Below are 27,417 nucleotides of genomic sequence, written 5' to 3'. Positions count from 1 at the left end.
CCAGTAGTGTCCCACTGTCTCTGGGACCGAAGTTGGTAATTTGAAATAAAACCATTAAAAATCTTAATAGCTTCGCGGGGAAAGGATTAAAAAGTATTGGCACGTTGAAAAAAAATCATCAACTTGTCACGTTAGCTTGGTCATAACGTTAGCTTGCAAGCTAGTCAACGTTACCCAAACTACTCTTTTTGTTTGGAAAGTGCATCAAATAAGTGCACCTTCTGTAGTGATCCGAGATGTTTGCAGACATGTTGCATTGCACATTTTCTGTCATCAGCTGTCAGCCCCTGTAACCTGAGGATTTACACGAGACTTTGACTAAGCTGTCACATATTTGACACTTGACAGCCGTTTTCACCATCAACAAAGAAGGCCAGATTCTGCAGCAAGCTCCATTATCAGCGTTTGGATATAACTTGTTGAAAGTGGACTGTTGCTGATTTATTTGATACTCTGGGAGGTGTAGCCCGGCGCCCCTTGTCAGACGTGCTTTGCAGCTCATGCGGTGATGACTTTAGACTCCATGATGGCTTGTTGCCTGAGTGAGGAGGCGAAGGAGTCCAAACGAATCAACGCTGAGATCGAGAAACAACTCCGGCGAGACAAGAGGGATGCAAGAAGGGAGCTGAAACTGCTTCTGCTGGGTAAGCCTTGCATGATCTGAAATGTTGCACATTGGTATGGCTGGGCAGATAATCTCTACCTCCTTGATATAAACACAGACCAGATAATGACTGAGCTATTAATTTGATTGCATTGTAAAAGGCTTTGCATACACAAGCCACATTACCCTAGTCACCGCAAGATTTGTGTGTGATGTGATATGCAACTCAAAATGCAGATGTGGTTTAGATGGTATTTCCAGTGTTGTAGTGGAAGAGTAGCCCACTGATATAGATTTTGCATATCACAATATGGATTTTAAAGGTTGCATTACAGTAAAGTGGTGTAATTCTAAACTTACCAGACTGTTGTATTACCCACTGTCATTATATCCACATTACTGATGATTATATATGAAAAGTCCTATTATTTTGTGAAAGCACCAACCCTGCAGTATTGATATCCAGGTGTTTGATCAAAACATATTGTGAGATTTGCTGAATGACTTGTTTCCAAGAAACTTATGAGCACATCTCTGGTAAACACAAGATTTAGAAGTGGTTCTTTTGCATGATTTTCTTCATGATTTAAGATTTGTTAATTAAATCAATAAGTTGACAAAATCCTATGAGTGTTGGACAACTACGAATTTCAGTTTTACATTTTTTTAATTTAATCAAATTCACACCAACCTGACCAGTCTGACCTGTGTTCTTCAAAACTACCTTTTTGGGTCAGAGGTCACGGGTAAAGTTGGGGAAACATCTCCCCAGCTAAAAATCCGATCACAGCGTGTGTAACAGTCGTCTTGAATTAATTTTACGTCCAAAGTAAAAGCCATTGACATTGACTGTCAAGTTGATGTCAAGCTAATAAACGAGACAAGTTAGACGCCACTCGCAGAGGCACAGGACTGTCTTCACTTCCTGGTGACTATTTACTTACATGTTGCTGTGTGGGTTTGTGGTTAGTTCATATCAGCCTTAAGGCCTCGTTATGGCTATGGTGTGTCACAAGTCACAAAACAAAGACACTACTGCATTAGAAAATGGGTCGTACGTGTAACATTTGAAGTCTGTTGTAAATCAACTCTTCCGTTTAAAGTTATAGACGTCTGCGTGGTTATCTTCTGTATGAGTTCATTATAATTCAGTCTTTTACTTACTTACGTTTGGCTACAACCAGCTGTCAACAGTTCCCTCTTATTCCTGTCGTCTTTCACATTACTGTAGTTTTATCTGCCTTCTAAAACATGGCTTAAATAAAGAAAGAGTTGGTTTTAATTAAGTCTGCGACCAGCATTCTCCTGGTGTCTGGTCTAGAAAAGACCTTTACTGAGGTGGCCCACTTTGGGAAACAACTGTTCTCGAGAGAATGGGCTGCTCATTTTCATCTTTTAAAGAGCGGAGCAGAGCCATTGTGCGTTTTTATGTAATGTTATATAGACGAAGAAAGCTGTTGTTTTGTTAATTCCACATCAAAGTTTAGGGTTAGCTACAGACGCATCACTTGAACTAGCAAGGAGTCAGTGTCATGTTGTAAGTACACGTCAGGTTTGTTGTTCAAGTGACTGAATTCACAGTTTCTGGTTTAAAGGATGCTCTCACTCATATCAGCAACATCTTCCAACACTGAAAGGAATCGCACCTAATAAGGTGTGTGTGTGTGTGTGTGTGTGTGTGTGTGTGTGTGTGTGTGTGTGTGTGTGTATAAAGTGGTTTAAGTCCTGCTTGGCTACAAACAAAAGGCATCTGTTGATTCGGTTGGCCGACATATCGCCAATCATTGATTAGAAATGTACAAGTGTTGTTGGCGGAGAAACGTATTGTTGTTGTTCTTTTCCTGAGATACTGGGATGGTGACTCGTTGAAAGAGATTGATTTGGATGGTATCCCTATTCCGTCCTTGCAACCCAAATTTATTTTGGACTTATTTAAAATGCTAAAGTACTGTTTGCAGGAGACATTTCGGTTTCAGCTTGTGGTGGGAGTCTGCTGTCACAATATTTAAGGTTGTGTAAAAAGGATCTAAGCTCTATGTAGCTACAGTGTGAGTTATAGTGCACTATGGTTGTCTCACTTAATTTGGAAAATCTTATGGACCTCCTTGATTCTTTTTATAGACCTCTGCACATAGTGTAGCTTTTTATTAGGTTTTTGGCTACATATCATGTCTTAAGTGCATTTTGACTTCTTAAATTCACTGTGGAATTTTTATATTGTCACTGATTGGGGGGGAAAAATGACAAACTTTAACAAAGAGTGCTGGTGATTTGCTCAATACTGTTGCTGGTAGAGCAGAACAATTGCAGCTGTAACTAAATATTTCAGTTTCCAGCTGGAAATATTCATCCTATGTATTGCTCGGACTGACATTTGTTGATTACGCTGTTGATTATGCTAAATTGTATTTAAATGGCCATAGTTTGGGTTGATGCAGTGTGTAATAAGGATGTGCATTTACACGTTTTACCTGCGACTGTAAAATCAAGGGAAAATATATTTTTTAAGACGAGACGACAGTCACATAAACTCTTTTTTTAATATAATTGAATGACCATTGAAAATTTGAGTCCTGACCTATCCCTAGTGTGAAATACTTGCGACCTTCAAGGAGTATTGCTGGTTTTGTATGACTCTTAAAGCGGAGGCAATTATTCCAGCTGTTTATCAGCAACAGGAGTGTGGTTAACTAGTGCATGGTAGACATGCAGGCTGAGGAAGAGCCAGGGTCGGAGCAGTGCTCTGTCTAAAGTCACAAGTAATTAAATGTGTACAGCCGGAGCCCAGGGAGCACCAGTTTGTGTATGTTTGAGGACCAGTCTCTGAGAAATTAATTGTTATGTCTCATCATTTTATAACCGTAATGGTCAAATACTATCTCTTGACCACAGTAATCCAGAGCTTTTAGGAAAAACCAGATAAATAAAGACTTTTCAGCCAAGTAACATAGAAATAAACACCACCCATGCTAATGTGAGAAGAAATATAACAGCAGAAGTGCCACATCACCCTGCGAAAAGCCATAGATTTAATGTCTAGACGAGGGATAAGTCTTGCACTGTACACACATTGATGATGCAACACAATGTTAACATTAATGCATGTCACCTGCATTGTTAATCTTTGCTAACCATCATGCTCAAGTATAGGTCTTATGTTTCGTAAATAAAGTTTTCAGATTTGGGATTTTATTAGTGTAATCTTTAGATATATTTTCAACATGCATCAAGAACCATAATTATAAATATATAACATCAAACAATAACAGAGACTTTCCTTTTATCCATTATGTTTCCACAAAATACAATTAGTGTTGTTATGATACCAAAATGATGACTTCGATACCTGCCTGAATATCTCGATACCCATACAGAAACAACGCCACGGCAAAAACCTAAAACATCAGGAAAAGTAATAGAATAATATCTTAGACAACATAGACATATTTGTGACATTTTGCACTTGCACTGTTCATATGAGAACGAATAATTGTAGTTCAGGGAACCACTAGAAAAAGCTCACAGCCAGAATAGTTTGAAAGAAAGACGGCACAAGAGGCTATGAGCACATTCTGTACACCTGAACGAGCTGAGGCCCAGGCTGCACATGATATTTACCTGAACTCATAATTGAAATGGTGTGTATATGTATATGTATATGTATATGTATATGTATATATATATATATCTGTCTCTCATACGCACGCACATACATACATACACACACTTCCTCTGTCAATGTGCCCGCCGCTCAAACAGGTCTGCAGTATCTGGGTTAATGAGTGTTTGTTTTTTGGCAACACCCAAGGATGTCTCATGCATGGTGCCTACCTACGCCTATTATGGTTTCTCTTAGTAAGTCTTTCAGTAAGCCAAGCAGATAAGCCCTGTGTTGGCCATATTTATTTGGATCCCTGTTAGCTGCTGCCAAGGTAACGGCAGGCATGGCAGAGTTTTGTAGAAATAACAAAATTACAGACGGTACAGATGAACAACCCACACACAGAGGATAAAATGCCCCAAAAGAGACTGCGTGTGTGTGTGTGTGTGTACATGCACATGCATCGTAGTCCATCATAGGGCTGCCCTGTGGTACCCTAGATTTCCTCTTAAGCACAATAGCAATGCTCAAGGCAGAGTTGGCAGATCTCTTCCTGCATCCTTACTCCCACTACTGTATGTCTAACAGCACTGACTGACTCTCAGCCAAGGCTGATAATGCTAATCATCACCCACGTGAGCTTATTTCCCAGAAATCTCAAATTGCTAGACTCATGCAGTCTGACCTGGCACTGTGGTGTGACTGTTCCAACTTACTGCCAGTTAGTTCAGCCAAATGCATATTGGTATATTACCAGCCACGATGGGGCTGGGTATTGAGAAAATGGATATAAATGCATAATTAATGTGTGTATATAAAGAGCTATTTATATATTATTACAGTATATATATATATATTTACTTATTCCTGCATTTTACTTGCACCCTGAAGTCTCTTGCTCTTTTTTTAATGTCTTAAGTATACTGTACTGCATTGTTGGAGGAGCCTGGGACTTTTCATTGCCAACAACTACCCTGTAGCTTTTGTGCATGTGGCAATAAAGCCTTTGAATCTTACAAAGTTTGATCCTGGCATATTTGTTGCCTGCTAAAATAATAAATTGCCTTTTTTTTAATACCAGATATTCATTAGTTTGAGTATATTTCATTAACTGAAAAGGTATCAGTGTTGAATACAAACTTAAAGAAAAGGTCGGAGCAACATTTGAAGCGAATATTTTAATAACAACTCAAGAAGTCTCAAAATTGTTTTATGTATTTGCTATTAAATGAGGAATAGCTGAAACAAAAAACACCTTGAATTTCAGGCGGGGCGGGGCTCCTTTGGCGGGGGCGCAGTGCCAAAAAGTCAAAACGTTTATTGTTGGGGTTGCGAGCTTTTCAGAGTGTCATGGACCCCGCTTTGAGAATCACTGCCCTAGAGGGTCCGAGGTTTACCCACCAAGGTCTCACAAAATCCTGTGGGAAACACTGACCAGGCTGTGAGAAATGCTGCAGATGAACATAGAAAGAAATTCCCTCTGACCTTAAGGATTCGACATGGCAGGGCTTTGTCTTATAATTGTTTTAGGCCTCCTTAAACTATTTTGTTATGCCCCCATTTGTATTAGTTGCTCTGATGTATAATAAGGACTTGTTTTGTTAGTATACCTGTCCCGCAGCAGCCATCCCAACCATTTCTTCCAGAGGTATATGTATGCAGTCCTGAGCTTCTGTGCCTGGGAGATGAAACATTTAGTTTCACAGTTTGGTATGAAGGTAGGTGTTCGTAGTTGTGAACTGTTTGTCTGGCAGCTCTGTTGGTTGAGCGAACTGATGTTGACACACCCAGAGTTTCTGCAGTTATGTGGCACATGAAAGACGGCCCAGTGCATGTCACGTTGGTCTGGCTCGTTATTAGACGCGTATGGTCCCATTTTAAACCTTCTCATCGATTAATGTTTTAAGTTATGTCTGAGATCTACGACGGAGACAAATGTTTATTTATTTCAAGTACAGTTAAGAAAAGACTGAGTTGTTGAAGTCTTAGCACTTGTTTTATCAGCTGAGTGCCTGTACCTGTGTGCACATACAAATCAAACAGGTCTCGATACCTTAAAAGACAAGTTCTTTTGTGTGTTTACACAAGAACACATCAGCCATGGGCAAGTTCCCAACTATGTCTTGGAGTAAGAAGAAGGAAGTGAAGTTGCAGACGGATCACAATTAGTTGAGGATTGCAATCTGCAGCAAAACTTCTGTCCAGTGGGAAATACTGCCGTCTCAGTACAGCTAGTATTTTGATTAAATGGGAACAAACATGATTAAATTGACCTCCAAGTCCTTTTCCCTTTTTTTTATAAGGAAAAGTATGCCAGGAATTTTCTCAACTGGAATAGAGATCCTGTGTTTGTCTCTGTCTTTCTCTGGGCATAGATCTAGATGTGCTTTTACAGTCAACTTGCTCCACGCTGACGCTTCAGAATCAGGTTTGGTTTATTGGTGCGTACATAAACGCAGTAAGATAAATAGAAAAATAAGAGCAAATTTATAATAAAAAACAATAAAAATATGACATAACTGTGAAAATATATGTACAATTTATCCAAATAAAAGTGGAAGTGCTGTGCCGTTTATAGAGTGGTGCAGGGATGACGTATTTTTGTAGGCCGTCCCTGAAGTTCGCATCATTGTTCCCTCGACAAACAGTAAATGGGATTTTTCTATTGGAGGCAAACAAATGTTTATGATACTTACACGTTTTGTCCAGCGGGATAATCTTAACAAATTACCACTTTATTTAGATTTTTGAAGAGTAAATGCAATCGTAAAAAGCTAACGTTAGGTTATAAAATGACTACACCACGGTCGTATAACTCGTCTTCAGCGTGATGGTGTTTAGCAGTCTCGTTAAGCCACCACTGTTTTTAAGACTCGTAGTAACTTCAGAAATTCACTAAACGTATAACAACTGAAGAACAAAATGTTAAAATCTCTTAAGCTTGTGTTAACCGCAGACCTTACGTCAGGCATCCAACCTAAAAAACATTCAAAAAGCAACTGACTTTGAGACGAGAGAACCGGAAGTCAACTCATTTCCCAGTTTAAGGATTCACAAAGATGTGCGTTAATGTAAAGCATATGTTAATGAAACGTTTAGTGTCTATGGGAGGAGACAAGAGGACGAGATAACATTCAAACAGAGCACGGAACAGGCTCCTCTCCCCCCCCCACCACCGTCTTTTGAAGTGACTAGATGAAGATGGAAATGGACGGTTAGCTGGCAGGTGCCTGGTGCCCATCAGCTTCATTTTAGGAGATGGATGTGTTTTTAATTTTACGATCAATTCATGTTTTCTAAAGATGTTGACATGGGCCAAAGAAATGTTCCAGGATATTTTTTTTTTTAACAAACTCCCACCAGCATTTGTTCAGTTGTGTTATTTTTCTCCTCCAACTCCACATGCTGCACATTTTTGTAAACAAACAACCTTAGTTCACTGCAGGAGAAATGATGAGCCTGCAAGACAAAACAAGAGCTGTGCAATAAATGTGGCATGTGAGGCATGCACAGCTGGGACTACACTACAGGAGCATCTTACAGTGTAATGTATAGTTACAATACAATGCTATCCAAGACAACAGAACAATAACAATACTCCTCAATTGCAGCCTTAATTTGAAGGCTGTTGTATTTGTATTCTTTTTATCATGTCCATCCATTTTATACAAGGATGACACAGTTTCAGCTTTCAGGCCTTCTTACTATAAGAGCAGACATGCTGTTATGAAATACAGTGCGTCGTTATCCTCCACAGTCTTGTTCCTCCTGTTATCCACCTATTACTAATTTCCTTTTCCTTAATATGTCCCATGTGGTCTGTCTCTGTAGCTATACATATAAGTGGTGGCGGTGGAGGGGTTTCATCGTGTGACATGGGAAATGAATATGAAACCATTTTTATTTCACGCACGCACGCACACACACTTCTCCAGCTAGCAGGAGCTACTGTATCCATAGCAGCTGTACACTGAAGCATCTGCCAATATTGTGTCACTGCCGCTCAGCCCATGCACAAACTGTAAAGTTGGGCAAATGGTGTTTTTATTCTGCAGAATCAGTCGGGAACTAAGTACTAAAACGTTCCTTCAGTACATCTCAAGTACTACAAAGAGTAGGAAAAATATACAGGCAATAGTTTAGCAAAGGCTTCTTTTCATTGTATTTGTTGTGCGATGTTTAAATTAAGGAGAACAGCAGAAGTGGAAAGGATTCTTAAAAATACCACCATGGTAAAACAATACTTTTTTAGCCATAAACTGCGTTAAACTGAATTTCTACTCCTTTTTAATTGTTCTGTTTTAATGATGTACCTCGTTGCATTGAATGCTGACAAGTTAAAGGAATAATAGTGGAGTAAAGTTCCAGAGACTTTGGCAAATCTACGAGAAGGATCTCTGAAGCTGTTTGTGTTTCAGCTTTATATTTGTCCAACCCTCCAACGCTTTGTTTAAGTTTACAATCGTTTGTATGTCAGTTTCCCTCACTGACTCTCTCTTGCTCTTTCTCCTTTAAAAACAACCTCCTATGTAAATATTGATAAAAAACATTAACTTAAATGTCAATACTTGATACTAATACCATCAGAGAAGCATTTGGATAGTATATGTAAAGTAGCAATGTAAAACTAATCCTGCATTCAAAACCTTACTAAGTATAAGTGCAGAAGTATTAACAGCCAAATAGGGATGGATTGATGAGATTTTATCTATCGATTCCTCTTATCGATTCCCTCATTGTTTCTTGATGAAGTGTTGGGTAATAAGAGTACACACAGGTTTACTAGCGCCATGCTGTTGAGCGTTTTTTCTCTCTGCGATGGCGCCGCTCCCAAACAAACTGAGACATGATACAGATTGGCATGTTCATGCTAGGTGTAAACAGGCCTCAGTATGGCAAAGTTAACCCCAATACTTCCTGGTTCAATAGAACCGAGTAGAGAGCAGGAACCTTTTAGGATGCAGAAATTATGACTCGGGGACTAAACTCAGTACCCTGCTCCTGCGGTCAAAATGCATGTTATGTTCCTGGAGCAGTCCCTGCGGGTGAAAAGAGCCTCTAGACAGTCATTCAGTTCCTGTACAGTCAGACAGTCCTTCAGCAAACCTTTCCCAACACTGCGCTGAAGTGGACGAAGCTTCCTGTTTGATGTGCTTGGGGGAAGTTTTAAGGAATCATTTACTTAGCGCTCCCTTCTCCCCCACTCTGTCACACTTTGCACCTCCTTCCTTTCCCTCTCGTCTCCTCCACTCTCTTCTGTTCTTTCCCTTTTCAACATGGATGCCAAACTCTGCTTCAAGTTATTACTCTTCATGTAAACCACAGCTGAACTGTCCCCCGTGTTCGCCGTGCTGACCCGACCCAATGAAACAGATCTGTTTCAACTAGTTTCCCCCCTGTTATTTGTGAGTTAATGGTTATTTAGCCAAATGACTAATACCCCGGTCAGTGCATGATGTGGGCAGAGTGACACGGTTCTGGTTAACGGTTACGGCTGTGTGATTATCGAGCTTCTCCTCATCCTGCTCCCTCCGGCTCTGCTGTGTTGGGATTTCAAAATTGCTCAAGGTGTCTGGTAAGCCTGTATGGAACCCAGCACCCTAACGGCCAAGTGACACTATAGTAACGAGATCACAGCTGTATGTTTACAGAGTATTTTACAGAGTATTTTACAGAGTATTTTACAGCGGCTTTGAAGGACCAGAAATATCCGTTTGTATAAAGTTTATTTTAAATCTGTCATTTTTATTTTTTATTTTCTTTAGGGTTCACAAATTCAGATAGAAATTTCAAGTATCCCAAAAAGAATAAGGAGAATAAGATGCTTATACCATTCAAATAGTTATGTCTCTGGCTATTTAAGTTTTGAATTGAGTCAAGAACTGGCTCAGGATGTTGTGGGGTTAAGAAATGTTTGACTGGGCTCTGTGAAGACGTACTGAAGCCGATCAGCTGGTGTTTTCTGCCATGTTTTTATGAGTCCAGTGCTGGAGTTGCCATGGGAACTAGCATTACCCCTCAGGAGTAGCTCCAGTGAATGTACAGTAGCTTGTCCGTGAGAAATGCTTCTGCTGGGTTTTCCAGTTAGACGGCGAGAACAATGGCATCTGTTGAATGAAGCTGATCATGCCTGCAAGACATGTCAATTTTTATTTATGCAGCCACGGATCACAAATGACAAATTTGCCTCAGGGGCCTTGCAATCTGTACCGTATACTACACCCTCTGTCTTTTTCCACCATTGCTTGCCGTGACCCCCCTCTCCTCCTGTGTGTGTTTTCAAATGCACATGAATACACACTCACTTGATCAACAAAGCTGATGTATATATCGCATTTTAACTCCCTTCATGTTTCTGCTTGGAAATGATGAAAGGAGAGTAAATGCACTTTTTCTTTTCTTACATCCCAGTATCACCCCCTCCCTTTTATTTTCAGCTCTTTAGTCAATGAGAAAGTGAACTCTCCACTGCTGTGTCTTAACAATTGCTATTTATGTCGCTCTCTCAAAGACGTACTCTGTCTGAAGGGGAAACTCCGATGTTGACCTGTGTTCACAGGGCGGGCGGTGCTCAGGGCGCTCCTTCACTGTACACTCAACCGGGCTCTTCTTTCAGCGGCAGTCATCCTTGACTCTCGTCATCCTTGACTCTCGTCATCCTTGACTCTCGTCATCCTTGACTCTCGTCATCCTTGCAAGACATTTCAGCTTCTTTACCCAGCTGTTCTTTATCACACAAATCTCATTATCTAATCTTCCACTACGGATCTGCCTCGACATCATGGCTGTAAACCTTATCAGCGGCACTAGTGTTTGTTTCCTTATTCCCAGTTTGATATTATCGATTCCCGATGTGCAATTTTAGCGGTATACTGTAACCTGTTTATTTATCGCAAGTAATAACTTTAATGATATTAAATGCCTATTTTCCTTATATTGTGCAGCCCTAAAAGGCACTATATACATGAAGCCCATTTACCATTTTAAGGACTATATACAGCAAAATAGAATGCGCACGCAGTTCTGTTTATGCTACATTGGGTATTATATTGGTTTATGCATGCATGGACAATTCACACATATGATAAGCTTGATTTATATTATAAAATGTCCAGAAAAATACCAACTGTTGCTAATGTAAATCAAATATGTTTGCATTTTGTAACCGTTCAAACCGACTGTTAGCTTTAAGGACATCAATGTTGTCTCTTCTAACGAGAGAATAATTTGATTAGCAGAAAGTCATCTGTAGATGAATTCATAATGAAAATAATCGTCAATAAGCAGCCCTAGTTGACATCAGTAGAAACAAAGACGAGAGTGAAAGACAGAAATCACAGAGACTGTGTAGCTGCAGTGACTCACACTTGAATGTTGGGAGAAGTGAGATGGAGAGATGAGCGGTGGAGAGCTTGAGCAGGGTTGTAGAGGAAGACGATAGGTGGTGGGAATGGGGGTGGAAGAGAGAAAGAGCTGCATTGTGAAAGTAGAGGTTGAGTTTGGTTTAGACCGTTATCTTTTGAATGTCCCTGTTAAGTTGATGACCACAGTATACAAAACTCTGATGCTTTCATCTTGACTCTTCATCTTTCATCTTGACTCTTCATCTGACCCTGAAGCCTGGAGTGGTAGTTACCACTGAATATGCCCATATAAAGCTCTCTTGGAGAAGTTGGGGGTGGGTGAGGGATAGTGGGGTTCTATGCATTTCTTTCTCTGCGTATTCAAACAGGTTTCCTTCTCGAGTCTTTTTTGGAGCTGGTTCTTTCTCCCTGCTAACAGCTAACATGACCTACATGTCCTCCTGCCGGTTTCAACCCCAGTTTGTTGTCCACAATGTAGCATTATCAGGGTGCATCCCCTGGACGCGTCAATAGTAAGTTAACTGCGTCCCAAACACATTTTCTATCGTCCCAGGACCGACAGGTTGCCGTTAGTATCAAGCTCTGATGGTACTACAGGGAACTACGATACCTGCGGCCTGTAGAAAAATGAGTGTAGTATTTTCAGAATTTTAGCATCGACTTGGTACCGAAGTATCTGTTCTCTTGACATCCCTAGTTTGGAGCGCAACTCGACTCGTGCCCGTGCAGGAGACCAGAGAGACAGATGTTTCTCTCCTGCATCCCTGCTTGTACTTTCATATATCCGCATCATTTTACTTTTTGCTGTATTACGAGTTGTGTTAAGTTACTGCTGATGAAAACCTAGCATTTACTGATTTTGCTAATAGAATAAATAATAAAAGGGGGACTTTTATTGTGAAGAATTTATAGGAAATGAAATGTGCTCATCACCAAATTAGTGGAGCTTTGTTAGGGGCTATTCTTCAATAAAAGCAAGACTAATACTCCAGGGAGGAAAATTAAGCATAAAAAATAACGGGGGGGCTTTTATTGGCAATAACTTGTGTTTATCCACCATTTTACAGCCGCTCCTTTGACCACTAGTCACAGCCATTGATCATTTAAAGACGCACCTTCAAGCAGGTAATGGAAATGCAAATCTTCGCCATGCTGGGCTGACGTGCCGCGCAAAATTGAGTCAAGCCAAGCCATTACATGTGTATGGAAAAACACCATCTGTGTGTTTATGCATGTGTGCATATGCATGGTCACTGTGATACAAAATTGGAGAAGTGAACTCTGTTTACCCGACTCTTTGTTGCGCTGAGGTGAGCCGTGCATCCCTCGTGTGGTTACTCATGTGGTACTGCTCCACTTACCACAACTGTAGGTCGGGCCTCTGTGGTCACCACAGCCAAAACAATGATTACATTGCATTGTAACATTGCACAACTTGGTGCACTAGAACCAGAAGGCAATGACTTGACCAAAACAAGGCCCTGAAACATTTCTCCATATATTTTAAACTTTTGATTTAAACTCGTCTCTAGAGTCCTTTACTTTTATGTAACTCGCATGTCTTGATCACCAGAATTACACGCAAATAAAAGTGAATCATGAGCTGACGCCATGTGGAAGAATGATCAGTCCTCCTGTAGAGGCCTGGCATGATGGTGTGGATTTCTTCACAGCCTTGTGTATCAACAGTAGGTTGGAGGTGGATAGACGAGGTCAGTCTGTTGCAAAGACCGGTTTACCACAGAAATATGAATTGTATAAAAGGGCTACAATTTGACAAAGTTTGTTATGCTTTGCTGAATCTGTTTAGAACAACTTAGAACCAACAAGTCTTGCTCTTTTTTTATTTTACTGCTTGGTTTTCTACATTAATGTGAAAGAACTGCGTTGTATTTTTTAGACAAGGGTGGATGGATTAGAGCTCATCTTTGGGTATCGTGGCATTGACCTGCTTTTCCAACAAATGTTTGAAATACTCGTACTTCTGTTTCTAGTATAGTTTCCCTCAATTAGCAGGTTTCACATATCAATGTTCCCAATGGAGAGAGATCTTATGCCGAAAAGAACCTTGAGAGAAAGCGTTGCACGGATTGTCTTTGTTCAAAGCGCAGAGACTATTTTTCCAAACACCTCCTAGGGGGAAAATCTTAAACTTTTCAGAAAGGCGCTGGTGTTGTCACTGTCGCTTGGTGCTCAAAGTGAAAAAACGTTGTCAAACAAACCGATAGCTGCCCAAATAGATTATAAAAGGCAAAGTGGTGATGCTAGTCTAGGTGCTAGGTGATACTTCTAGTACTACCCACAACTGTTCCCAATGGAAACCAAAAAAGAGCGTGTAGAGCCGCACCATGCAGTGGAAACGTGGCTATAAAAAGCAAACTCGCGTGCCGCAGGATTTCTTTTCTGATGAAGCGCTGGTATGAGCGGCAGTGCATTGACCTTACTCTCTTTTAATTTTCCTAATTTATCTGCACACAAGAATTGTCGCAACGTCTCATTTTGATTTTCCTTTTCTTTCCAGTTGTAGTTCAGCACGGTCGGACACTAGAACTTTGTGTTATGTTACCGGATCATGTCGTACCTTTTCAAACCGTCCTGTGTTCATTAAGTTGTCTCCTAACCCTCTTCTTGTCTTCCTTTCAGGTACTGGAGAGAGCGGCAAGAGCACTTTCATCAAGCAGATGAGAATAATCCATGGGTCAGGCTACACAGATGAGGATAAGAAGGGCTTCACCAAACTGGTGTACCAGAACATCTTCACCTCAATGCAGGCCATGATCCGGGCAACTGAGACACTCAAGATCCCGTACAAGTACGAACAGAACAAGGTGTGTACTAAGTGTTGGCGTGAAAATATTGTTGTGTTATTGAAGTTGATGTCCACATCCAAATACTTGGGTTATACTTGCTGGTTACTATTTTCTGCAGAAGTTGGAACAAGTTTTGGTTATTTCACATTTGGGATTTTCTAAATAATGTTTTCCTGATGGTCTCGCTGGTTTTGGGGACGAGGCTCCTTCAGGTGATGTTGTGTACTTCCGTTCTGAAACAAAATAAACGGCAACAACAAAAAATATCAGCGTCTGCTGAAACATCCGTATAAGTATCAACCCAGAATCTCACAATCGGAGCTCCCTAATGCAAACTGCAGTCAGATAAATCCTAAATAAATAGTTCTTGTGGAGTGAACCGTTGCCTCTGATTCCTCAATATAACTGAATTCTGGCCACAGAATATGAATAATAGAAAAGGGTTTAAAGCAGGGAAATGTATGTCGTATGTGTATAAGGAATGTAGCACTATATAGGTAGTAAATGTGGCAAATACAGAAAGACACCTCCTGGACCTTTTAGTCATAATTGACTAAGAAAGCATCTTTCAGATTTGGAGATCTTATGATTTTCACTCCCCATTTACTAAATTGACATGTTGCTTTATTTCTTGTTCTTCCAGAATAATGCCCTGGTGGTGCGCGAGGTGGACGTGGAGAAGGTTTCCTCATTCGAGCAGCCGTACACCAGTGCGATAAAGATGCTGTGGGCTGACCCTGGCATCCAGGAGGCCTACGACCGCAGGAGAGAGTACCAGCTCTCCGACTCAACCAAATAGTACGTCTACCGATCTAGAATGACTGATTATTTACTTGGTGTCGAATTGTAGAAGCAGTATCATTGTGCAACAGTAGCCTCCAAGATATCTAATGCAATAGTTCCATAGTGTAGACATGAGTAATGAAATCACAGACAAATTGAAAAGTTGTTAATAGACTTTCTGCACCTGTTTAAACGTGCAGTCGACCGGAAGAAGGGAAGACAGTTCAGACAGATGGGGAGAGTCGGAGAAAGGAGGAAATGTTGGCAGGTTTATAAACGACTGCTAATAATATCTTTAAAAGATGAGGATTGGGGGGGGGGGGGGGGAATAAAGCCTATGCATATTTCTGTATATATCTTATGAGCTGGCTTTATGCATTAATTATCTTTTTTTAATATATACATAATGTACAGTGTCACACTTCGGTAAAGCTTCACTCATCCACGTAAGAAGGCGTATAATAAAAAATGTGGTCTCGTACGGTTGAGCCATATGTCCCCCTCCCCTTCCACAGTTACCTTAACGATTCAGAACGAATAGCATCAGCGGGGTGCACGCCCACTCAGCAGGACGTGCTGCGGGTTCCAGTTCCCACCACCGGCATCATTGAGTACCCATTTGACCTGGAGAATATTATCTTCAGGTGCTGGTGTCAAGTGCTTCTGATGACGCCACTGATTGGCTCGACAGTCAGCCAGTTGGAAACCGCCGACGCCGCGGTCTCCATCCACCCTGTGCAGCAGGGCTCAGCACTTTAACACATCCCTGATGGTACACTCTCAAAGACTGGCCTCAACCCTCCTGTGAAGTCTCGCTACAAAGTCATTTTTATTTTCATCCAGGCAGTCAAAGTTGGCCTCTTGAGTGCTAAATCATCATTTTGAGCCAATTTCAGATTTCCTGCTTCCCTAAAACCTTCACTGTGAGCACTACAAGAGGAGCAGATGATAACGTTGAGGAATGTTTTGTCTTTGGGAGCTGCCATCAACGATGGAGCTACATTTCTAAGAGAAACTTTGAGGCTAGAAGAACAAAGCGTCACCTACTCCCATAAGAACTCTTGGGAATGGTGTGGTTCCATCTGGACTGATCCACTTGCTTTTGTTTCTCTCTCCTCCCTCTCTGTCTGTTGTTGTCCTTCCTGTCTCTAGCTATCTAAATGATCTGGATCGTATTGCTGAACCGTTCTATCTACCAACCCAACAGGACGTGCTTAGGGTTCGAATCCCAACCACTGGGATCATAGAATACCCTTTCGACTTGCAAAGCATCATTTTCAGGTAGAACAACAACACTACTTTGACTAAACGCACTTCTCTACCCTACTAGTGTTATATATTATTATTATTATTAGCAACACAGAGATAAAATTGTGCTGGATTACATGCGTGCATTGTTTCCTGTGTCGTACATAAGCAGGCAATCTGAATCTAGCGTGGAAATGTCGGACTCCACCACTTACAATCTATTAAGTAGAGACGTTAAATGAAAATCAGGAAGATTATAACGAGACGTTTTTCAAGCAAAAATACCAAACGTTACTTTTCCACTGTCATAATTTACTTCTTGTATGATAGTAAACTTACTAGCTTTGGGTTTTTGATTGTAAATAGGACAAAACAAGCAATTTAATGTGGAAATGTTACATATTATACCTTTTTAAAAGTGTCTAGACTATATGTTTATATATTGTTGAGTTTGCATTATTCCATTCAAATTTAGAAAACGTAAGAATTTTAATCAAGTTAACGGTGCGTTTCATTTGCTCGCCTGTAATGTCTTTGTATCTGCTTTGCACACGCATCAGTGTTATGGTTGTCTGTCATTAATTGTCTTTTAACTTTAACTGGATAAATGATTTTAGTCCTCGGACGTCTGGATCTTAAGTTATCAGAGAAACCATTTGTACTGGTTTTAATCACCTGGTAGGAGACCTCTGCAGATAATATGGCTCCCAGTAATGGTCATTAATTAATTAATTAATGACCATTACATTACATACAAATAAAGTAGTGTAAATAATTGTATACAGATGCTTCATGACGATGCCCAGGCTGTACTCTTATGAAGTTTCCTCCAGGACTTGGCACAGAAACAGTCTTAGGACCCTGCCACCAATACGTAGAGCAGCTTCCCTCCCTCCTCCTCCTCTTCTTGCAAAAAAAAAAAAAAAAAAAGAGGAGAAGATGAGGAGAAAGAGTTGGACCCAGGGAACAAGAGTGATTACAGAAGAGTGCAAATCGATAGGAAGCCATCATGTCAGCCTCCTACGCTTGGCAAGGCTCGAAATAACTCTGCTTGCAATGAGGTTGTGCTGAAGAGGTTTCCCAGCAGCCCCGCTGCAGCGAGCCGAGAGGCTCTGCCGGGCTGTGCTGCTGAGGGTGAATCACTGCACGCTCTCAATGACATCAGAGTTGTGTTAAGTGAGCAAAAATACAAATATGAAGAGGGAATGATTGTGAGGATTTATTGGAAGAAGAGCACGGCTGTTGAGGTTTCGTAGTTTAGGGATTTTATGAGAATTTGTCTCATTTTAAAACTAAACATGGAAGATACTTCCTGCAGGATGAGACGTTCCTCAAACTCGTGTATAGTAACAAGCATGTGGCATTATGCTGCCTCTGCTTGCAGTTGACGGGGGCCGTAGCTGCAACAAGGAAGCCTTTCATAGACGCATCTCCATTAGGCGTGCTTCCTTCTCTTTTAATTGGCTTGTGAAGTCACAGAAAATTCAGCGTAGGAGAACTTGTCACACAAAGTAAGTAAGTGTCTTTGCTCGAAGAAGATAAAGGAGGTCATCTAATGTGAAGGGGTTTTATTTTAGGCTCTTCTGCAGGCTCCATTTATCAATGCCCTCTGGCAGACCCACTCACCTTTTGGGATCAAAGTTTCGCCCTCTCGCTTTGGAATAAACTGCGTAAACGTTTCTGTAAAGGAGACTTGAACCGACTTAACTGATGGAGTCCAGTCAGAGTTTAATTAATAGTCTGAGTGTGCAGGTTATCGGGGCAGATCAGACAACCTGACGTTTGCCCTTTCTGCCGCTCTTGTATTCTGATCCAGCAGCATTAGCTCTTCACTCTAATGTAATTGATTTCATTTGAGGAGAAAACCAGTTTGCCCAAGAGGATAAACCCCAAACATTGAGCTCATATTTCAAGTCTCTCGCATTCTTCAATGTATTTCCTTGATTTCCCTTTTCTTAAATATTCAGTTGTCCTCCTCCCTCGGTCCTCTTCGTATTCCTCCTGTTTTTAAAGGCACTTCTAAACGACATGTATCCGTACTGCTTTCCATCTCTTGCATGGACTCTCCTGCATCTACTCTGCAGAGAATGACGACATTGTTTGTACACACACACACACACACACACACGCACGCACTTCTAGTTATTTTAGAAGATGAGGTTTGCTCTGTCCTTTCTGTGATCCGCGCGGCAAATTCTCTGTTTACTTTTATTTATATTCTCGGTGCAAAAGGGGTACGAACTACTCTAGATTTAGTATTCGGTTAAAGTGGAAGTAATACTAAGACCGCACTGGCCTTGAAATGTATTGATTTGCCACCACTGGATGTCACGCGAACAGATCCTTCAGTACCAAGTCGATAGTCTGAACACTTGACAGCACTTCTGTTAATGACGTCCCAGGGACGATAGAAAATGTGTTTTAAACTCACTATCGACGCGTCCAGGGGAGGCATCCTATACTAGTTAACATTACCCGTTAGCAGCCGGTGAACAGAGGTTCCAGAGACGTGCACGAGCTCTATTCAGTAAAAGGTTATATTTGGCGAAGGTGAATTGTAACGTTATCATGAGGAAGTTTTGTAAAATGTCGTTTTTTTGGCGCGAAACCAGAATAAATAGAGTTGTTTGAATGTTTTCAGAGTAATATAGAAAAGATATTAGAGAGGGAATTATGACCTGTTTAACTTCCTGACAAACAAACAATATGCAAACAGTAATACAGGAGTGTATGCTGCTTTGTTTTTTAACGTGGTATCGTATCTTGGAATTTCACTGGTATTGCGACATCCCTACTGGATACAAAGCTTAGTGAAAAAGACGTGACCCAGATCCTTCGGCTGGGGGCTTCAGGGTTTAACAAAAGCTAAATCTTTGAGATGATGTTTGAAGCGTGAAGCGTGAAGCGCTAAAGACTGAGTGATCGATTTAGAGATAATTGTCATTTCTTCTCTTTCATGTGATTCTTTCTGCCCCCTGTTTGGCGGGCCTCCATCTCATCATGTCCCTATCAGGATGGTGGATGTCGGGGGTCAGAGGTCAGAGAGGAGGAAGTGGATCCACTGCTTTGAGAACGTCACCTCCATCATGTTTCTGGTGGCGCTCAGCGAGTACGACCAGGTCCTGGTGGAGTCGGACAACGAGGTGAGACGGCGACACGGGAACAGTTGTGATTTTATGAATAGTTTGAACATTTTATCAAAACCGTCTTTGGACTGTTCCAACATTCACCAGCTCTGGTTTGAGAGTGTGGAAAAGAGACCAAACAAGTAACCAACCCTGTTCTCCTGCGACGTCGAAACCAACAACCCAAACAAACCAGAAAGGCATATTAGTTCACTGGAAAGGGGAGGAGTCTATTGCCTATTTTAATCAGGTTTTCCCGCATTGAAACCTGGAAATACCTGCTGGTCTCCAGGTGTTAGGCTTACATCGGTACGGTGGCCAGAAACACCCCTTGCTAATGTTGGTCTGTGTCGGCTGGATGTGTAAATAAGCAACTGTTCAGCATATCCACTTTGTAAGGTCATAATACGTCAGTGTTGTGTTCACAGCTTGTTAATCTCACAAAGAGAAGCCGGCTCTTCAATCATTTTACTCCTCGGATGTAAATGTGATCAGCCTCTGCTCCTTTCTGTGACCTGGTCATATGACAACTGGCTTTCATAATCCAGACCCAGCTGCCAGTCTGACTCACTATATAGCAGCTCAATGTTTGTCCACTCTGATAACAGTGTGTTAAAGCACACTGTGCTTTATCTCCACTGGGCCCGCTCAGGTGTGGGGCCTTATTGTACACACACAGAAATATGTTTTCATTCTTGCAGGTTGCTATTTATCTGCTTTTCCTGCTTGTAATGTGTCACCTTGATGCCGCTACCGAGCTCCGTTTCTAAATGGTTGAGGCTGTGCAGAGATGATCCCGTCGTGTCGACGGGCTCGAAGCCGAGACTTTGACCCTTCAGACCAGTCGGAGCCTGACGAGATTGTTTTCAAACATCTGTGATTTCATCGGGTCAAGTCTGTCCAGGATTATGTTATGACTCGCCGAGACTAAACTGTGGGAGTGATGCTGGCAACGAGTTAAGATCAGAAAGAGGAAGGAGAGTCGTGTTTGACAGCAGCTCTCAGCCTTTAGGAGTTTACATAAGTGAGTTTCCAGCTCCACTTTTTCATGTTGGCGAGACAGTTTCTCTTCGGAGGAATAAATCTTAGTTTTGACAATCTCGAGTGTTCCCCGACTGTTTCTCATCCGTTACGACAAAACCCTGTAGCTGCTGCCGTCCAGCTACAGTTCATCCCTTTTAGCGGTTAAAGCTAACGGTAGGGATCCACCAGAGGCCCCACGATGATATTGCGACATTTTGCGGAATGCTAAATATTGTGGTAACATATTGCGATTTATTACAATCTGTTTCACTGAGAAGAGTTTTCTCACGTCTCTCTCCGATGTCTTTGTTTTGAGCAATTTCCTGCCAATCCCGTCAAATTCAAAGTCAAATGTATCATTTATATAATAAATGATCGATACTTGGAGTCCGTGTATTGATATAATATTGCCGCGCAAAATATGGCGACACTATGCTGTATTGTTTCTAATAAAACTGCAGTTTAAGGAGAGTTACACGACGCTCACACCTAAGCTATGTGGGCAACCATATAATAAGTTAAATTAACATATTGTTACAGGTTTAAGTAAATCAATTCATTTGTTTCTTTATGTATTTTGTCTTTGAAGAGAAACTGAAGTTTCGTTCCGCTGGTCGTGTTTTTGCTGCATGTAAATGGTTTCCCTCTCTCTCTTGTTGCACAGTGTTGGTTGCGGACGCTCTCCAGCTCCAGTTATCGTGAATCATTCTGAAAGTCAACAGAATTTGAGAAGTCGTCTCATATTCTGAGTTTGTGTTTACTTTCTCTCTCTCTGTCCTCCGTTTGTCAGAATCGCATGGAGGAGAGTAAAGCTCTGTTCAGGACCATCATCACATATCCGTGGTTCCAGAACTCCTCCGTCATCCTCTTCCTCAACAAGAAGGACCTGCTGGAGGAGAAGATCATGTATTCTCACCTGGTGGACTACTTCCCAGAGTTTGATGGTGATTTGAGTTTTCAGTAGAACACAGTATTAATGTGATTATTGTACGTGCAGTCAGTGTTGAGCAGTTTAGATTTACTTTGTTTATAGTTTAATAGACATCGAACGTGTATCCCAAAAGTGTTAATATCATTATTTGCACACAGGCAGAAACCGTTCTTATATTTTTGATTGCACAGCGCCACCCTGTGGTTATTATGAGGTACTACAATGCAAACTCAACTAGTTCTTTATTTGTGTATGATAAAATGTACAAAGTATACAAACGCAGTAAATGTCATTAAAATGGAAAAATAAAAGCAAATATTAAAAACCAAAACAAAACTTTAAATTAAATAAAGATGTATACAAGAAACAGAAATATACAAAAGGAGGAGTGACTGTGAGGTGAAACAGAAAAGCTGTTTCATATAACTGGACCTCTGACCACGGCTGGTTCTGTAGAACTGACTACCAACAGATGGTACACGGTTATAAATGAATTCTTACTCACAGAATGGAAACGTCATCCCAGAAAGGGTTTTTCTAATTGTTTAACTCGTACTAAGAATTGATAAAATGACATAATGTCACAAAAGAACAATCAAAGTGAAATTATGCAAATGTGACGCTCAATAGAAGCTAGAAATAAATGTCTCTTCTTTTCTCCCAGGCCCCCAGCGGGACGCCCAAGCGGGTCGGGAGTTCATCTTGAAGATGTTTGTGGACTTGAACCCAGACAGTGACAAGATCATCTACTCCCATTTCACATGCGCCACCGACACGGAGAACATCCGCTTCGTCTTCGCCGCCGTCAAAGACACCATCCTGCAGCTCAACCTCAAAGAATACAACCTGGTGTGAAAAGAGAAACGGGAAGAGAGAGAGAGAGAGAGACCTGCAGCCCCCCCCCCCCCCCCCCCTCACACACACACACACACACACACACACACAATGCAGAGTCCACTTCTAGAAACACACACACACACACGTGCATGAAACACGCTGCTGCTTCACACTTTACTAGACCAACACTATCCATGTTCTTTGGTTCCATGGTGATCTGTTTTGTGGCTCTAATATTTGCTCCTCTTGTACAAACACACATCTAACTCTCCCTCCATGTCTCCCCCTTTCTTGGGGGTTTCTCGGTCCCCATTCAGGGCCCGGGCATGGCTCACATTTACCCCTTTTTTTTTTTTTTACACGACATTATCACCAGTGCTTGTGTGTTCCAGGTGGGTAGAGGGCCTTCTCTGGGTAGACTACAGATGTTAAGGAAAAAGGGCTCTCTCCCCTTCTTCTTATTTAACCCATGCATGCTAAACACTACAGCAGGAGGGCATGAGGCCCGGCTGCAGACCCCGCTCCTCTGCAAAGGGTAACTAATTACGATGATAGGAATACATTATCAGGCCGTGCTGGGGTGCAGTGAGGTACTTGGTTCCCCCCGGGTCTTGAATTGTGTTTTGTTTTTTTTTCGCCCCAAATCAGAGCCCAGAAGCTCTGTTGAATGTAAATAAAGTTTTCTTGCTGCTCACACAGTGAGGGCTGGATGGAGATGTTTCTCTGGAGACTTTTCCCGCTACTTCTTGGCGATTTTATTATTACTGCTATTGTTTTCCAAATTAAATTGAAGACCACTCAAAGAAATGCAACGCTCCATTTACACGGCGCCCTCGTGTTCAAAGTGTTACCATGAAACGCAGAGAGAGAGACGACACTACCGGCATTCACATACTGTATATCAAAAAGACTCCTGTCACTTTGTATCGCGTTGCCAAATTAAAACCCACCTACTTTTTGTTTCTGTAAATATAATTACGTTGCCAGTATCCTGTTCGTCCCTTAAGTGGTTCAGATGCTCACAAAATGTGGAAACTGGTATTGGCAAAAATTAAGTGCTTAAATAATTAAGTGGATCATTCAGATGTTGATAACAACTCACTTTGTGTGGCGTCTCTTTATGTCGGCTGTTGTCTGAATCACATGTATTAGTACTGTAATTTATTTTCTATGTTCCCTTTGATGGTGAGAATAATCTTCCTGTGCACGACGTGCGAATGATGCCAGATTAGTTCAGTGCAATAGTCTGTTGTAGCCGCCAGTTCGCTTATATCACACGTTGGTCTCGATCATCCACACGGCTTCTCTGCGTAATCTTTATTCGGCCAACATTTGATAAACTTTAATGGACAGCAAGAGTTCTTTTCTTTTTTCTACGTGTAATTAGTGGATGAGATCTGCGTGTTGTCGGTGCAGTCGATGAGACGTCCTCTTCTTTCAGCTCAAAGCTTTTCCAACCGACGAGGCAGGAGGGGATTTTATACTGCTGTAAAATATCAAAACTATTTTATGGACACGTGTTCTATCTTTCTAACGATACTTCATATATTTAGTTGTTGCAGTTTCTGTTTTCAAATGCTTGACAATGGGGGGGGGGGGGGGGCACTGTTTCCATGTCGGGTTTGTGCTTTATGCAAATAGGAAAATGAAAACAGACAAAAAAGTTAGTGGTTGAATATTTAGTGTTCACGGGATGCTTGTTTTCTTTTGTAATCTTTAAAGGATACGTGTTGGCTATCGGTGCCGATCCCATATCGTGTCTCTTGCCTGGTAGTTGTTTAAATATTCCATTAAGCTGAACGTTGATAGATGGCTATTTTTGTCTTCACAATGTAATTCAGGTAAGTTTTCATAACTTTTTCATCACAAGGGCTACTACTAGCAGCTTTGGTAGAAATGAAAGGACTCTATGGACGGCGTAGAGCGAAAAGGTGCAATTAATTAACGAGGGGCTTTGAATCAAGAGTGTGTTGACGTCCTGTCGAGGCTGATGGCCGCAGGTTCAGTGAGGGAGGAATGCAGCAGTCCACAGATGCCTACCTGACGTTCCCGAGGGGAAGTCTGTGTGGCTCTTTGTTCGCTATCTTTTTTTTGCCTTTTTTTAGTGGAGAACGTCAAAAGAAGTGGAGTTTCCCACATTTTAATCTAAATAACCATCCTCTTACACTCATGAATTATGTGCTGATCTTCTTGGCTTTATAATATTTTCCACTATGTGGTTATGCATGTTTGGCCTATCATTGGTAGTGTTTCCATGTTTGACTTTGGCATTGGTTCGGAGGGGGGAGTGGAGTGCTTGGGACACTTTTGACCTTTTTTTTTTTTGTGCACATTAAAAGAGCGGGAAGGGTCAAATTTAAAGAAAGACATGATTACAGATCCTGCCGTGCTCCCTCTGTGCATCTTAAAGTGTTTGCCAAAAGGTTTACAAATTTAAAAAGATCTTTTCTACAAAATAAAAAAAAAGCAGTCATCTGCTGAGTTTTGGGGGGGGGGGGGGGATTCACTCACCCTGTGTATTACTTAACCTTCATGTTAGCCACATGCACCCAGTGAGAGTAATCTTCTCTGGTGCACGTGTGTACACTGTGTACATGAAGCCATTCTCTTGTACGTTTAGACGCACGTAATGAAGAAGGGACGTTTATGCTAAGTGCCATTCTATGAGTTGAAACAATACTGGAGGGGTTTGCAAAGCTCGGACTTTGACAAGTTGTTTGGACAGATCTTGTGTTTTTCCAGCATGTATTTGTAGTGGGTTAATCTTCGGTGCTTCAGGCAACATTTAAAGGCCTTTTTCTCGAGCGGTTAGTCTCGTGTACAGGGCGACGCTTTTCACACTTCCTCGCTAACAGAACTCATCTTGTGGGCGTCACAATGCAACACACTTTGAAATTTAGGAGCTTGTGTATTTTTTACGTGGATGAATTAAACTAGCTGCCTGTAACGGAGTTGGAAAGGAGTATTGTGTTTGTGCTTCACTGCTGGGATAACATGTCCGTTTGTGTTTTTATAATCCTCAGCTTGGCTTTCAGGGAGCACGCTCCTCCTGAAACCTGTGTTCTCTTGTAGATGAGACGTTGTGCAGCGACTGGATTTGAATGGACTGCTATGAGGATGATAAACAAAATGAAGGTGACCAGTGTTGGCACGATGTCGTACTCTTTAAAATCAGTTTTCACAAGCTGACTCCGCACCTCATGCCTTGTCTGGTTCGCCCCTCACAGCTGAGGACCAACACGACCAACGAGAGCCGAGCGGGGTCATTTATCTCAAATCCGTTCCATTGATTTGTACTGTTTTTGTTTAATTCTGCATTATAGCAGCAAAGATTAATCATTTTAATTGTCAACTATTACATTTATTGACATATTTTGGTAATGGATTAATCTGGTTGAGTAATTTTTTTTAAGAAAAAAAAAGGAAAAGTTCCTGCTTCTGAAATGTGAATATGTTTCTGGTTTCTTTGCTTCTCTGACGGTAAACTGAATTTCTTTTGAGTCGTGGACAAAACAAGACATTTGAGGACGTCATCTTGGGCTTTCACCATTTTACAGACCAAACGACTCATGAAAAATAACCTTTAGTTGCAGCCCTATTCTGCATATATCGTGTGCAGAAGTTTGTACGACAATCCAGTACAAAACACTTTGCCAAACAAAATCAATCGGCTGCAGAAACGATGAAAGATTCCTCACTTTCCGTGTCCTGACCCTGAGCTCTGTGCCAAACTTTAGTTTAATCCACTTTTACATTACGGTGTCTTTATTTTCCAAATGAAGCTTGTGTGTTAAGCCTCTGTATTACTGTATTTATTGAAAGATTTTGCCAAGTGAAGGTACTGAAATGGCCATTATATAATATTGTGGTGGTTATAATCGCGGGTGAGTGAATGAATGCGTTTACATGTCCGCCATTCTCCCGCTCTTTATTTCTCTTACTTGATTGGACTGTGTATTCTTTCCCTGGGTCGAAGGCACTGAAGCTGCACCACTGCGATGGGCCTGCATTCATGCAACTTAGATGTCCGTTAAAGCGCTCGTTGGTACTCTGAGGTGTGCGTGCGTGCGTGTGTGTGTGTGTATGTGTACACTTTTGATGGCTATTGCTTCTGCTTGAGATCCATTCTGATTAGAGGGATGGACATACAGTGATATTAAAAAGCTATCTTTGCATCTTTTTATTTCTTTTGTAAGGTTGACACACCTTAACACGTGTATTTAGGACCACTTAAGATGACAGACTTTTTTAAAAGAGTAAAAAATAAACTTTGTGTAGTGGTGTACAAATTGAAAGTAATGTATTTTTGTTTTGATTTCTTTTTTCTTTTTTTTTTTTTAAGTATACCAAATGTAAATTATGTACAATGAGTGTGCCAATCCCCTTTCTTTGTAAAGCCAGACTCTTAACAAGTGCCAATGTTGTGAAAAATCAAAGGGCCGGTGAATTTCATGGTCCAGTTTTTAAAACAAATAAACACATGTGATTAATTAACAAACAAAAAAAAAAGGACAATTTTATTCTATATTTAAGATTACTGATGAACTGCTGTTTTTAAGATAAATGTCATTTTAATTGCATGTGTTTGTCAGGATGGGGAGGGAGTGGGTGGGTGAGATACTGTATTCATGCAACGCCCTCATGAACGAGGGTCCTAATGGTTCTTGATTTACAGTATTTTAGCCATATTTCTCTTTTTGTATGTTTCATTTCAACCACTGTTGCCTGAACCTCATTCAAACATGAAAATGATTTTCATAGCCTTCTCCTTTAAATGTTTTAAATTGGAATAAAATATGTTCCTATACTCTCTTATTGCATCCTTGTACGTTTCCTTTGCAGTGAGTTCATATTGGGATTAACTTTTACAAGTCCGATTGTGAAACACACCAGATGTGAGGTTCAAGGTGCCAGATCTCCACAAGATGGTCTTTATACTATTGTGACATTGACGTCAATGGATCCTTGAAATGTAGAACTCACCGTCTGCAAGGGGGGGGGGGGAACTCAGAAGAACTACAGCTTGCTTTCAAAAATGGTTAGCTGGCAGCTGCACATGTGTAATCTGTATTAAATAGACGGCACAAATAC

At 41.1% G+C, this 27,417-nt stretch overlaps 1 protein-coding gene across 1 annotated transcript; it reads left to right on the top strand.

Annotated features, from left to right (window-relative positions):
- Positions 1-508: 508 nt before the first annotated feature.
- LOC115006572 (guanine nucleotide-binding protein G(q) subunit alpha-like) lies at positions 509-27,138 on the top strand. The gene is made up of 7 exons (XM_029428842.1): positions 509-644; positions 14,213-14,397; positions 15,023-15,177; positions 16,315-16,443; positions 19,424-19,553; positions 21,349-21,502; positions 22,154-27,138. The coding sequence occupies exons 1-7, from the start codon at positions 509-511 to the stop codon at positions 22,342-22,344; spliced, it is 1,080 nt and encodes a 359-aa protein (XP_029284702.1). The 3' UTR covers positions 22,345-27,138.
- Positions 27,139-27,417: the final 279 nt, after the last annotated feature.

The sequence above is a fragment of the Cottoperca gobio genome, chromosome 4, assembly GCF_900634415.1.
Source record: "Cottoperca gobio chromosome 4, fCotGob3.1, whole genome shotgun sequence".
In the NCBI taxonomy this organism is placed as follows: domain Eukaryota; kingdom Metazoa; phylum Chordata; class Actinopteri; order Perciformes; family Bovichtidae; genus Cottoperca; species Cottoperca gobio.
The sequence above is the reverse complement of the archived record's forward strand: the minus strand, read 5'-3'. Positions and strand labels throughout refer to the sequence as shown.

Excerpts from the sequence above, each read along its gene's own strand:
- LOC115006572 (XM_029428842.1), top strand. The coding sequence starts at position 509 with ATGACTTTAGACTCCATGATGGCTTGTTGCCTGAGTGAGGAGGCGAAG. Across the intron at positions 645-14,212 it reads GCTGAAACTGCTTCTGCTGG|GTACTGGAGAGAGCGGCAAG; the intron begins GTAAGCCTTGCA and ends TCTTCCTTTCAG. Across the intron at positions 16,444-19,423 it reads TTGCAAAGCATCATTTTCAG|GATGGTGGATGTCGGGGGTC; the intron begins GTAGAACAACAA and ends TGTCCCTATCAG.